Source organism: Camelus ferus, chromosome 5 (assembly GCF_009834535.1).
Source record: "Camelus ferus isolate YT-003-E chromosome 5, BCGSAC_Cfer_1.0, whole genome shotgun sequence".
In the NCBI taxonomy this organism is placed as follows: Eukaryota; Metazoa; Chordata; class Mammalia; order Artiodactyla; family Camelidae; genus Camelus; species Camelus ferus.
In genome coordinates, this window is record NC_045700.1 from 91,277,724 (window position 1) to 91,291,455 (window position 13,732).

Consider the following 13,732-nt stretch of genomic DNA (forward strand, 5'->3'; position numbering starts at 1 on the left):
ATCTGGGTGGTGGTTACACAGATGTATACATATATGAACGTTCATCAAGTTGTAACCATAAGATTTGTATTCTTCACAGTATATATAGGTTATTCCTCAAAAAATTAACCAAAAGGAAAACAAGAGTTTCATATGAATATAAATGCTAAGAAGAAATTTTAAGCAATGTGATGGGTGGATGGGGAACTGAGTGATCAGTGCTGAGACCTGAAGAGTGATTAGGAGGTAATGAGCTGAGAGACTCTGGGAGAGGGGACAGCAAATGCAAAGGCCCTGAGGCAGGACCAAGTTTGGTGTACTGGAGGAACCTAGACAAGGCCAGTGGACTGAACATAGCAGGGCCAAGACAAGTCCTTCGTTTGGCTTGTTGTTCTAAGAGCAGTGGGAAACGATGAAGGGTTTGAAGGGGACAGGGAGGGAGGAGTTGGCATTACTTTCGGAGAGACAGACGTGGAGAATAAGGGAAAGAGACTTTGATGACTTCTAATTATGTGGCCAGGACATCTGGAAGGTGGGGGGCTGGGATTTCACTGAGCAGGGCTGGGGAGGCAGTGGAGTCAAGTTTGTTTTGGGCATGTTAAGTTGGGATGCTCATCAGATACCCACGGGGCTGTCCCGGAGGCAGTGGGCAACGGTGCTGAAGTTGTGGGCCAGACCGGGGCTGGAAACGTGCGTCATGAGCACACAGGTGGTGTTTTAAGCCCCAGATACCTGTGAGAAAAGAGAGAGAAAAGAAGAAGGGACACAGGGTGTCTAATGACATGGGCTTTTCTGGAGAGACGAGCTGCCAGAAGGTTTGGGTTGAAACTGCCTTAAAAGTGCTGCTTGAACAACCTCTGTTGAGCACCTCTCCCTGCCAGGCATCGAGAGCCCAAACGTGAGCAGAACTTGGCCCTGCTCCGTGCTGACAGCCTAGGATTAGAGTCTCCCAAGCCTGGGCCATGAGCACTAAAATGCAGATTCCTGGGCCCATCCGTGACCCACTGGAACACAGTGGCAGGGCCATCTGCATTTATCAAGCTGCCTTGGTGAGTCTTTGGCACATGGGGGTTTGAGAATTTCTCACTTTCAGTGGCCCAGGAGTATGTGCATGTGTGTGTGTGTGAGAGAGAGAGAGGAGAGAGGGAAAGAGGAAATTGCTCTGAGGGTGGGGCTGCTCCAGAGTTCAGGAAAGCGGTCAGTTCTGTAAGCTTTGCTCTCTGTGTGCGTGTGTGTGTGTGTGTGTGTGTGTGCGTGCGTGCGTGTGTGTGTGTGTGTTCGTGTGTGGGGGGCGGGCACGGTGTCCCAGGAGGACAGAGTTTGCATTGATGAAAACCCTTCCCAGCCCTTTGATGCCTCTTTCCCTCCGCCCTGAAGTTAACCAGCTCAGTCCTCGGTGCATCCCGCTCGCCGGCCCCGCTCACTCCCGGGCCAGGATGGCATTCTGTCTGGCCCTGCGCATGGCGCTGCTGCTCTTCTCTGGGGTCCTGGCCCCCGCGGTGCTCACAGGTAAGGGCGCTCCCTGGGCTTTGCTGCCACCAGCCTCCTAGGGCCGAGAAGCATCCTTAGGCCAGAATCTCTAATGCCCACAGGGCAGAAGCCATTCACGGGAATTCGGATAGGTGTTTGGGGGTGATTCTGTGAAGGATTCCCCTGAGACAGGCTGGCAGCAGCTCCATCAGAGGTCTCAGGAAATCGTTACTCAGAGAGACAGTGACCTCTGAAGTAGGAGGGTGACTTGGGGAGCAGGGCCAGGGACGTTAGCTGCCTAGGAGACATGGGGATTACTCCAGCACTCAAGTCTGAAGGCTTCCAGATCTGGGAGTCAGGACCAGGCGCCAGGCACCGAGTAAGCAGCTGAGGGGCCGAGGCCCCGGGCCCCAGGATTAAGACCACAGAGCCCTGCCATTTACTTTTCAAGCCCTGCAAGGCCTTCCCTGCTGACTTTCTGAAATGTCCTTTGAGACTGACGATCCAGGTACTGCTTCCACCTTGGGAAAAAATTCCAGAGGGAGCACAGGGCTCTGTAAAGCCCCTCTGTAAAACCATGAGGATGCTGAACTTAGACTCTGCACTGAGGTTGAAAGTGGCTGGGTCTGGGGTCTGGCAAGAAAGAGGGTCCCACCAGGCTCAGGGTGGCAGGATGCTGGAACCTGAGCCCCAGTCCCGGGCAGGGCCGTGGTGCCCTGCACCAGGAGGAGCTGGCCCAGGCTGGCCTCGAAGCCTGAGAGAGAAAAGACAGATGGGTCGTGGGCGGTCTTTCTCCTGGAAGAGAGCAACCTGATGGCCATGAGGTGGGCCAAAGGGAAGTGCTTCAGGGCCTCTGTGGGGAGTCCTGGGGCTGGAGAAACGTGCAGGTGGGGTGAGCCCTGGAGACCCTCTCTGCAGCCTGCGTTTTGGGGGCAGTTTCTGTGGATCTAGGGGGGACAATGATACCACTGTGTGGATGTGGTGCTGGGGAGAGCTGCTGGGGTATGTGAAGCCTGGTGGGACCCCCACAGCCACACACCTGGGAGGAAATGGGGGGCGCTGAGGAGCCTGGGCCGGGGGGCTTCTCTCCCGATGCCCTAGGAGGCAGCGTGAAGCCTGGCTTAGTTTCCGGCTCTGTCTTCCTGGCTGTTTCTCAGCCTCTCCTTTTCTGTGTGACGGGGACAACCACGATGCCTCAGCCTCCCTTGCAAGGGACTGTAGGTCTACCAAGTTCACACACATGAGCTTTCAGGACTGGACAGGCATCTGGCAGCACTCAGTACGTTAGGGGAACGTCTCTAAACTTCCCCAGCCCCTCTGCTGGGTGCAGGGTAGTCTCAGGGAAGAACGACCTCCTCACAGGCCTGGGAAAGCACCCAGCCACTTTTTCAGAGGAAGAGGCAGCAGCCGGGCAAGCCAGGGGGCTGGTGTGGTGCCCAGGGAATTGGGGAAGTGATCTAGAGTAGGGCGGCATCTTCCATGGCTCCCCTGTGCGCCCCCTCCTCAGTGAAATGCTTCTGCCTGCTGGACACAGTGGGTGGGGGTGAAGGTGCCGGCGCCTGTCTGCCCAGGTCTGGGGCTACGTGGGCAGCTCCGGTCCAGTGCCTTGGTCCCCGTGCAGCCCGCTCTCCCAGCCTAGGCTGCTGGCCAGAGGTGCTGGATCAGACTGCATACACAGCCTGGGTGGGTGGGCTTTGCCTGCCGCCACAGGAATGCTTGGGGACAGCCTCACGTTTGGCATTGCCAGGACTCACCTGGCCTCACCTCCCTACTTCCCTCCACGTGTCCTACCAAAGGCAGGCAGGCCAACCCCACGCTGGAGTCTTTGGGGTTCTGGATGCCTGTTGTTCTTCCTGCCATTCTGGGAGGGAGGGTGTTTGAGAGGCTCTCAGTTGCCCCTTCCCCAGGCTGGAGGCTCAGAGGTGCGTACCAGGCCCAGCAGGCCCCTGCCTGCTGGGGGCCTGTGCAGGCAGGCGGAGAGGGAGTGGCCCTGCAGCTGAGGTCCAGGCCCGGCCTGCTGCCCTCCCTGCTGGTCGTCCATGGCTGCAGCTACTGGGGTGGGGGGAGCAGGCCAGGTTGAGCGGGCGGGAGGCCAGGGCAGGGATGAAAAGGCCCTTCATGGCTGCACAAAGACCGTCTGTGAGCTCGGGCGCCTGGCCTCAGGGTCCAGTGGTCAGAGTGAGCGTTAAACAAACTTATTTACCAAAAGGCAGGGTGGCTGGGGTGGTGGGGCTGGGGGAGAGCCCACAGTGCCCAGGCCCGTGGCAGGGTCATGAGGCCCCCACTTCTCCCGGTTTCCTCAGTCAGAGCACAGAGTCGCAGGGCGCTGCTTATTCTGGTCTTCGGTCCTCCTCCTTCTCTGTCCTCGCATAACATCCCTGCTCGCCTTCCATGCCTGCCCATGGGTCCCATCCTCCACGCCTTTGCTCATGCCAGTCCCTTTGCCTGGTATTTCCTTCCCCCATCTTCACCCCTCCTCACATGTGGGCCAACTCCCTGACAACTGCTCTGCTCATGGCTCCCCAGAAGGATAGGTTTGGGGATAGATTTGTCTCCCCATCTTACTATGGCAAACTGAGAAAATACAGAGGCATGTGGATGAGGAAAAGGAAACGCCTGGCTTCTTGGCTGCTGCGCCTGCTTTGCTGAAGGGCTGGGGGCTGAGTTCGGGCTGTGGTCCTGGCCCACGTAAGCGGCCGAGGCACCCGCCTGGGCTCGCAGGGAGCTGGCTGGCCGCTGGGGCCCTGGCTGCTTGGGTGCAGGTGAGTCCTTGAGTCCTGGATCAGCTTTTGGGGGGTCTCCTGTGGTGGTCACCTGCAGGAGCTGCACAGCCCACAGAGTGGCCTGTCTTGTGTTCAGCTGGGTTGCCCAGGCCAGAAAGACGCTGGGGCAGAGGCAGAAGCTGACAATGGCCTTGACGGCACAGTTATCAACTTGTGAGGGGCGTGAGAGGTATGGTCCAACCCCCATTTCACAGGTCGTGAAGTGAAGTCAGGCAGCGAAGTCAGTCCACCAGGGTCCCAGGATAAGGCTGTGATGGAGCCAGAATTTGGACCCAGCCCTCCTGATTTGGAAGCACATAGGTTCAGCTCCTCAAGCTTCAAAGACTGGCTAGGTCTTGGAGTAGGGGCAGGAGGTGGGAGTGCACAGCAGGGCAAGGGGGGCTGGGGCTAGTGTGACTGGCAGAGAGGGCCCAGGCTTCTGTGAGGAGCAAGAGTAAGGCTGGGTCACCGCGGGCAGATGGAGAGGGTCTGGGCAGGCCCCCCAAGTACCTGCTCAGAGGGCCCACTCTCCTCCAGAGATGGCTCCCAGGTTCTGGAACAGGGCAGAAGTTGACTGCTAGCTCCTGGGAGTGAGCCCCTGCCCTCCAGGGGCTGTGGGACCTGTCACTCCTCTTCCTGAGCTTAGGGCTGATTCCCCAAACACCACCCAGGGTGGCTGGCCCTGGTACCCAGTAGCCCTGTGGTGGCCTGCCTCCCTGGCCAGATGCCAGGCAGCTGGAGGTGAACTTTGGCTGGTAGTGGTGGGACGGGGAGGTGCCTGCCTACCGCTCTGCCTTGGGTGTGTGGTGAGCAAGTGGAGCCAGTGATTTGTGCATTTATCTGGGAGACAGGCAGTCTGTAAGCCCTAGACCTCAGGGCCTGCCAAGTGGTGGGCAAACCCAGGCCTTTTCTCTGCCCAGCCCCTGGGAGCCTGAGGCAAGCAGGCCTAGGGCCTGGAGCCTTCCATGGCAGCTACAAGGCTACAGACCCCATCCCTCCCAGGCAGCGACAAGGGAGGCCTGACAGAGTCACTTCCCCCTTCCTCACCAGAAAGTCTTTGAAGTTGGTGGTGCCCTAGGGTGGGCCCCAGACACCAGCAATGCAGTTCAGCCTGGGCCCTGTGAGCAGGAACCCCTCTCTCACCCCAGTGCAGGGGCCTTCCGCCCCAGGAGGCCTCCTGGTCAGGGATATTTCTGAACAGGCTCACCGTCACGGACAAGCCCCGGGAATGTGACAGTGGTCCCTGTCTGCAAGCTGAGCCTCAGAACTGGTCCAGGCGAGGCCTGGGAGAGGCTGCCAGGGGCAGGGCCTGGGGAGCCAGGGACCTTATAAAATTTTATCATGAAAAGACTTTAAGTTTACAGAAAAGATACAAGAACAATTCAATGAACTCCAGTAGATGCTTAACCAGGCTTCATGGACTACCAGCATTTTGCCATATTTGCTCTCTGTCTTCCTGCCTCCTCACTCACCTATCTCATTGCTGAACCACTGGATAGTAAGTTGCAGACATCATGTTCCTTTGCCCCTAAATACTTCCTAAGAACAAGAATATTCTTTTACATAAGCAGAATCAGTCATCCAATCAGGAAGTGAAAACTGATGTGGTACTGTTACCTAAACTACAGCTTTATTCACAGTTCACCAGTGGACCCCATAACGTTCCATCCAGAATCCAGTGTTGCATTTTGTTGTCACAGCTCCTTGGTCCCCAATCTGGAACAATTCCTTAACCTTTCTTTGTCTCTCATGACCTTGACATTTTTGAAAGCCTAGTTATTTAAGACTACCCTGGAATTTGGGTTTGGCTGTTTACTCATGATTTGTCCCAGGTAGACACTGTTGGCAGGAGAGCCCCAGAAGTACCTGTGTGCCTTCCCAGAGCATCCTGTGCTCCAGGAGCCAGTGATCCTGGAAGCAGACTGTAGGTCTGGCTTGTCTGTGCACAGGGAAAGCGCTCAGGGTTGGAGCTCACAAGGAAGAGAGGTGCCCTAGGGACCTGCAGGTGGGCTGGCCAGGGCTGTATTAACCAAACCACAACTTCCCTGGATGTTTCTTGGGGAGCACAATCGGTTACTGTGTTGTCCAGGGGCTTCAACCCCCAGGAGCACTTAACTGCCTGGGCCCACCTAAGCTTAAGCTGAACCTTGTTTTTCTCTGAAGCAGGGATACAATAGCTCCTAGCCACAGAGCAGCTGGGTCAATGAGATGGTGTGCTGCAATACCTACTAAGCCCATTCTTGGGACTGCTTTGGGGCTGAGCATCCCTGGATCACAACAGAGATCAGGTGCAGGGGGGCCCTGACCCCACTCATGACTAGGATGGGGAGGTCTGGAGCCTGCCTACCATCCTGATCTTGAACTTGACTGGGTGTCTGGGGCTTCCTGTCTGGGAGGGTTGGATGGTCCCAGGCTGGGGTGTTGCTGTGGGGTTCCTCACACGAGGATCCTTGAAAGGGGGACAAAATTGGTGTGGGCCGGCTGGGGCCAAGGTGGGGGATGGGGCTGGGGTTATCATGCAGGCCTTTCAGCCTATCTCTCTTGTTCTCTGGGCCCCCTAAATCCTGCTAACCCCCAACCCATGAGCAGAGAAAGGCTCCTGCAGAAAAGGCTGCCAGAGACTGATGTGCTGATAGAGCCCCAGCTTGTTTCGGAGGTGGGGAGGCTACCCTTTCCTGGAGCTTCCCTTACACTGACCACAGACACCTCTGGCCCACCCCTCTGGCCCTGTGGTCTGGGGGCTGCAATGTGCTAGCATCACAGTTTCCTAGTCTATGGCGGCCCCTTGAGCTTTAAGCTTCAGACACTGGGGGGCGTGCATAGGCACACGTGGTGCCAGAGCCCATGCTTTGTGGGCTGCTCCACTCTGCCCAGGTTAAGGGATGAAGGAAGGAAGGAAGAAGCAGGATGGGCTGCCCCCAGGGTGTGGGGTGGCCCTCTCCACCTCCTGTAGCAGGAACTCCTGATGGCCCCAGGTGGGCAGGAAACCCTGGTTCCTGAAGAAGGCACTGCCTCACCTTCCTGTGCCTTCTCCAGGGTGAAGGCTGACTGGTGTCTGCACTGTGTGGGGAGGGAATCCCTCATAAGTGTCACTTCCCTCCAGGCCTACAGAGCCCAGCAGTTCAGACGGAGGACCCTGGGCTCTACTGGGGGACGAAGTGCCCTGCCCCATGGGCCCCCCTGTCCCCACTGCCCAGAAGCTCTGCTGCCAGCCCAAAGTTCTCACAGCTTTCTCCTGAGAGGATCTTTGGTCCCTTAACACCCTCCTTCCCCACCCATTTGTCGTCTCAAGGGCAGGGAGGCAGCCTGGTCCCATAGGGGCTTTGGGGTCACACGTGGGCCAACTGGCCTCCAATGCCTCACCTGTGAACCCGGAGGGCAAGTACCGTGCTGAGCCCCAGGGCCCCGCGCACAGCGCCCCTGCCCGGCCGGTTAAGGGCGGGGGCGACCTCCCTGTCGGCCCTGCTGCCTGGGCCCCCTCACCTGTCCTTGGCCTTGCAGCCGAGGGCCCGCAGGAGCCCGTGCCCACCCTGTGGAACGAGCCCGCCGAGCTGCCGTCAGGAGAAGGCCCGCTGGAGAGCACCAGCCCCGCCTGGGAGCCCGCGGCCAGCGCTCCGCCGGCGCCCACCGCCGCTGCGAGCCCCGAGGACAGCACCGCGCAGGAGCGTCTGGACCAGGGCGGCGGTACGGGCTGGGGCGCCGGGCAGGCCGGGAGGAAAGGGTGGCGGCGGGGTCTCGGGGCTGACGCGGCCCTCCGTCCTCCGCAGGCTCGCTGGGGCCTGGCGCCATCGCGGCCATCGTCATCGCCGCCCTGCTGGCCACCTGCGTGGTGCTGGCGCTCGTGGTCGTCGCGCTGAGAAAGTTTTCCGCCTCCTGAAGCGAATAAAGGGGCCGCGCCCCCGCCGCGGCGCGACTCGGCGGCACCCCGGGTGCGCGCCCCCGTGTCTCGATGTGTCCGCGCGTGAGTGTGTGGGCGAGCGGGGGCGGGCGACGTGCACGTGCTCGGGGCTCGAGGTGCCACGGCGATGCGCACACGGGCGCGTGCCTGCGCTCACGTGCGCCGGCCCCTCCCCCCCACCCCGCGGGAGCGTGCGCGCGTGCGCCCGGGGCTGCCGGGGTGCGGGAGTCGGGGTGCGGCGCGCTCTGGGCAGGGACCTCGGCGAGGCCGTCGGAGCGCGGGGTCTCTGCACCACAACCCGCTGCTTGTCCCCCGAACTGCCTGAATCCTGATTTCTGCTGGTCCCCTCCTCTCGGGCCCAAGAGTGCTGCGAGCGAGCGCGAGCGCGGACCAGCGGGAGGCCGCGCGGGCAGGAGGCCCGCCGTCCTGTTTCTTGCAGCCGGGCTGAGCGATGGCGGGGTCAGGGTGCCGGGCAGCAGGAGCGCCTTCTGAGGGCTTAGAGCCCCAGACCCGCTCCCTCCGGACCCCTGGGCACCCAGTTACCCCAGGAAGCCCCAGGAGCAAACGAGCCGAGGAGTGGAGCCCGGGTGCTGTGGGCCGTCCCCGCTCCCCAAGCCCCCAACCCGCAGCCCCAAGACCACCTCCCACGCCTGCTGGCGTCGAGCTCCACGTATAAGGGGCTTTGCTGAGCCTCTGGCAGAGCAGGGAGCCCCACGCGGGACGGCTGTTTGGAGAAAGAAAACGAAAAGGCTTTTCAGGCTCAAGTCCCCTCACTTCAACCCTGAAATGGTGGGGGCTGAACGAGGGTATGAGGAACCACCAGCCGCACAGGCTTCCCCTTTCGCATCCCCCCACCAAGCTTGGCCCAGACGCTGTGTCCTAGATCATAACCTTTGTCTAACATACTCCGCGGGAAGCCTTTTATAATTTAGAGTGACTTAAAGTAGTGACTTACCTAAAAAACAAAACAACCTCACAAAATCCCAGAAATTAAAAAACAAAACAAAACAAAACAACAACAGTGGCTTACCTGTTCTGGGTGCAGCAGGAAAGAAGCCAGAACTGCGTCCCTTCCCCACACCTCAAAGGCCCTTGGAGTGAGGGCCCTAAGGCCTGGGGTGGGGACTGTCTGCAAACCCCAGTGGTGGTTTAACACCTGGGCTACAAGAGGAACCTTAAGAGTGCTGGTGGAGGGGGCTGTGCCTCTCCCTTTTTTTCACTGTTGTCTCTTAGCAACTATTTTGGCCTCCTTGGTTTCCCTGAGCTCCTGACTACACCTATTCAGGCTAAGACCAGTTTTTTCCCCCTGGATATGCCAGATGAGCACATGTGGTACCCACACACACTCCCCAAAACACATCATGGCTTAAAAATTTCTGCTTGTAAAAGGCATAAAACTGACAGGTTTTCATGAAACTATTTAAATTTTTTCACATAATCTCCAGTAGCCAAAACCCTTGTTAGAGCAGATGACCCAAGTCAGTATGTTGTTTCCCAGTCACCGGAAGGAAAGCTAGATAAGGGCCAGGACCAACGACCCCTCACCAAGAACAGCAAGAGGCTCAGAAATGGCCCTTTTCCCTTTTCCTCTACTCCTGGGAAACTCAAGTGTGGGAACTCCCCCTGGGTTTGCAGCAAGGAGGCCCCAAGAGCATCAGCCCCTCACTGGGACCAGAGGGTCGATCCCCGGTTGGACCAGCATGTTGCACGTGTATGCATCTTCCACGGCCAATTCTCAAAGGGTCTGAGGTCTCAAAAACGCTAAGAGCCATGCTGTGGCTTGTGGGAAGATGCTGCAAAGTCCCACTTGGCCTAATCCTGGGCTTCTAATCGAAGTGTGTCCTGGCAGAAGGAGCATGGTCCCAGGCAGGCAGGACTGGACAGGGTTAGATTCAGGGCCCTCCACATTCCAGGACTGAACAAGGGGGAGGGTAGTTCTGAGGGCCAGCTGGGCTGGGGATGAGCCGCAGCCTCTGGGTAACTCCGAAGGTGGGAAGTGCTCCGGCAGGCCGGTGACTGGCCAAGTTGGAAGCTGCAGTCCCATGCTTTGTGGTCAGATCCCCTATGGGACCACCACCCATTGATGGCTCTGTCTCCCTATGGTCTTCCAAACCTGCCTTCTCACTTCCACTGCAGAAGGGTATCCCCCACCCCCTCAAACAGCTTCCTTTGTTTCTGGAGTCCTTCCACAAGTGGAATTCCAAATCCACATCCATCCTGAGGCCTTGACCCTGGCTGCTTCCTCCTCCACTGGAAGCCTTCTCAACCTTCTCCCTGGGACACATCTCCTCCACTGACCTTGACGGGGGTTCTTTTCTCCCTGCCCAGACCAAAACACCTCATTGCTGTGTGCCCCAGGGTAATAAAATGTAGAACTTCATCTTTATTTTATACATGATGCTTCTTTTAATGCAGCCAAAAATGATATTTGCTTTTCTTGGAACCATAACCCATACAGGATGCAGTGACCAAGTCATTCCTTTATAACACCTGGGCTCCTATAGGGGCCAGACTATACAAGTTAGGTCCAGCCCATCAGGGAGCCAAAGGTGGCATGGCCCCTCAGCCAAGCTCTGGTAGGCCTGCCATGAGGCAGGGCCTGGCCGTGCAGCCAGAGGCTGGTGGAGGCGCGGGGAGGGGGTGGACAGAGGCAGTTGGTCTCTCGGTCCTTTGAATCCGAGACCAAGGGCCGCTCATCAAGCTCATCAGGCAGTGGTGGTCCACCTGTGCGCCTGGCCGATTCTGACAGCTTTCAGGGCAAAGGACACGTGCAGGGGGTCGTGACAATCATCACCTTTGCACTTGCCTTTGGCCAGGGACATCCTAGGTTTGGGGCCTCTTCCAGTGCCTGGGAAGTCCCCTGGAGCATGCCAGTCCTCTGTCCACCCCTTCTAGGTGACAAGAAGAAGTGGTATAATACTGTTTAAAATACACTTTCTCATTTACAAGCACAGCAGAGGAGAGATGTGGACACCCTTTCTCCAGCTTGTGAGCGAGGGGCCGAGACATGAGCACTAACCATGTGGCAGGGATGAGGGGTGGGCGTGGCTCCTGCACAAGGCACCCCAGGTCACACCCTGCTGCCTGGGGAGGCGCTGGCCTTCCCCCAGAGCCCCTCCACTGTCCGTTGGGGTTTGCCTGTCGGGCCTGCTTCTGCCTGCCCGTATCCCTCCACCGGGCTGGGGGCCAGGGGTCATTGCCGATTTCGGCTGCCCAGCTTCCTGCGGTCCTTATTCTGGCTGCGCTGAGGGTCCTCCATCTTGTGGACACGGAAACATTCTTTGAGGTTCTGGGACCGAATCTTGGGATTCAAGATCTCCTCAGTCATGTTGCTGGGGAACCAGCCTCTCTCCTGGTCATGCAGACGCTCGCCAAAGATCCACCCTGCGTAGGGAGGGACAGGGAGGGTCAAAAGCTCTTGCAGTGGCGTGGGCTGCACCTCCCTCCAGTCTGTGTGGGGAGCAGAAGCCAGAGAAACGCAGGAGTCCAGCTGGCTTTTCCAGAGGTCTCCTGCTCTGCAAACCTGTCCCGAAGATGCTCAGGCTGGGTTTGTCCCCCATAAGCTAGGGAGGTGCTGCCCCACCCCAGGAGCATGGTGCACATGCTCAGAGCCACGACAGAAACAGCTGTGTTCTGCGCCACGGGGTGTCCCATATGTATTGAGTTTGTAACTCATTCCCAAGCCCTCAACAATCCTGGGCTGCCCCACATGAGGCTGGGAGATCCCAAGGGCCACCCTCAAAAGTATGAGGGGCTGGTGGGGTGGTAGCTGACCACTGGTTATCTGGCCTGGAACCCACCAAAACTGCCACCACCCTCTTGTTGGGCAGCCCCTCCCTGAGGCTCAGCCTCCTGAGAGCTGGGTGGCTGTCACGAGCTGGCCAAGTGCCCTGGCTCTTGACCCTCTCCTCCCAGTATCAAGCTGTCTCTGCCTGGGACCTGGGGCCCAAATTCTAGGTCCTGCTGGCAGGTCCTGGGGCAGGGCTAAGACCTGGGGGGGGGGCATGCCTTCTGCGGGCCACGTGGGAGGGGTGTCAGGCTGTTTATATTCTTCGGGGGGAGGGCAGGAAACACTGCTCGTCCAGTGCTGGGTGAGCCCCTGGGGTTTGGGAACGGCAGAACTGGCCTTCCCTGGAAGTCACCAGCCTGAGACCTTCCAGCCAGGACCTTGAAAAAGAGGAGGAACTAGGGGAGGGGAGAAGCTTTGTGCACTTTGAGGGATTTAGATTAGGAATGACTGATGTAGAAATAAGGGATCCATTTTTTCAGGGGAGAGGAGTGAACCTCTGGCACTGATGCCAACAGCAGGAGTGGCTGGAGCCCTGGTAGGTGGTTTTTTGGCCCACATGGAGCTCCAAGCCTGGTGGTCACAGGCTCAACTGGAAGTCTGCTGCAAATACAGGGTCAGGGTCAGGGTTAGGGGGTTCCAGGCCATCATCCTTCCCACAATGGTGGGTAGGCTGAGGACAGGGCTGGAGCAGGGGAAGGGGACATGGAGCCAGGTGCTCAGCTGGGCCTAATGCTGAGTGGGGAAGGCTCACAGCTCCTGAGAAGGAGAGCAGAGGCCCTGGGAGAAATGCCTTCTCTAGTCTGAGGACAGGCCAGGGGAAGCCAGGATGCGCAGAACAGTCTAAGGGAGCATAGACGAGCAGGGCTCTGCCGTCCCATCAGCCAGCTCTGACGCCTGCTTCTCCATGTAGGCGGAAGTGCCCCACCTCATCCCTCAGGCTGCTGCAGTGTCCCGGCAGGTGGGGGCAGTGAGCCAGTGGAAGAGGTACCCAGCCCCCCTGGGCTCACCATCCTCTGTCTTGTCCAGGATGTTCAGGATGTCAGCCAGCTCCAGCGTCAGCTCGTCCGGCTGCTGGGCCACGTATGGGTGCACACACTGGACCTGGGGGCAGTCTGAAGCGCGGAGAGAGGGAGGTGGCACATCCTCATCACCATGGCACACACCCTGGTTCATACACAGGCAAAACCTGGACCCCCAAATTCCCCTCAACCTGGCAGTTAGCAGGGACACGCTGCCTGTCTAAAAGACAATGCAAACTCCCGCAGCAACTGCAAAGGGGCTCCTTTGAGGGAGAGGCAGGTATGGCTCCAAAGAAACTGTGCTTAAAACAGTCAGGAGCTCTGTAAAAACAACACGTGGAGACAGGGATGAGTAGGCTGGGAGGGGCTCTTATTTAAACTTCAGAAGGAGCTGTCGGTCCTGGGCTTGGCCCTGGGCGCAGTCCTGGGGAGGTCAGGACGTGGTGAGAGCAGTCAGGATGACAGCTTCTCTGTTGGGCAGCTGGACTTGACCCCTTTTATACTTATAAGGTTTTCAGACAATTGGCAGCCCCAGAGTCACTGGTGTTTGCCTTCTGGGCCCAAATCCCTCTTGGTTTCCTTGTGGTACCTGTCACTTAAGACCCAGGGACTTTTATTTCTTCATTAACCATCAAAACATTTGCAAAGCTCAGGCACCCCACTGTCGCCCATAGGGGTACCAAGCTTGCACCAGGGTGCTGAGGAGTCTTGGGCAGTTGAAGCAGGCTTCCTGTGCTGCCCAGGCCCCTGAGCCGGAGCGCACAGGGACCCCGAGGCTGATGCAGCCACCTTGAGACCTCCCTGACTCTCACCT

At 58.4% G+C, this 13,732-nt stretch overlaps 2 protein-coding genes across 6 annotated transcripts in view; one reads left to right on the plus strand and one right to left on the minus strand.

Annotated features, from left to right (window-relative positions):
• Positions 1 to 230: 230 nt before the first annotated feature.
• SNORC (secondary ossification center associated regulator of chondrocyte maturation) lies at positions 231 to 8,157 on the plus strand. Of its 3 annotated transcripts, XM_032480519.1 has the most exons (3): positions 231 to 1,488; positions 7,713 to 7,895; positions 7,979 to 8,157. In XM_032480519.1, exons 1-3 carry the CDS (start codon positions 1,308 to 1,310, stop codon positions 8,086 to 8,088), a joined length of 474 nt encoding a protein of 157 aa, XP_032336410.1. In that variant the 5' UTR covers positions 231 to 1,307; the 3' UTR covers positions 8,089 to 8,157. The 3 variants fall into 3 exon arrangements, with proteins under 3 accessions (XP_032336410.1, XP_032336409.1, XP_032336411.1); XM_032480518.1 differs by having other exon boundaries at positions 7,713 to 8,104; XM_032480520.1 differs by lacking the exon at positions 231 to 1,488 and adding an exon at positions 1,909 to 1,957 and having other exon boundaries at positions 7,713 to 8,104.
• Positions 8,158 to 10,491: 2,334 nt separating this feature from the next.
• NGEF (neuronal guanine nucleotide exchange factor) overlaps positions 10,492 to 13,732 on the minus strand; it is a 101,339-nt gene continuing 98,098 nt past the window's right edge. For all 3 annotated transcript variants that reach the window (XM_032480521.1, XM_032480523.1, XM_032480522.1), the window contains 2 exons: positions 12,907 to 13,011; positions 10,492 to 11,493 (listed from right to left, as the gene is read on the minus strand). In XM_032480521.1, the coding sequence (XP_032336412.1) occupies positions 11,303 to 11,493; positions 12,907 to 13,011 (296 nt within the window). In that variant the 3' untranslated portion in view covers positions 10,492 to 11,302. The remainder of the gene's footprint in view (positions 11,494 to 12,906; positions 13,012 to 13,732) is intronic.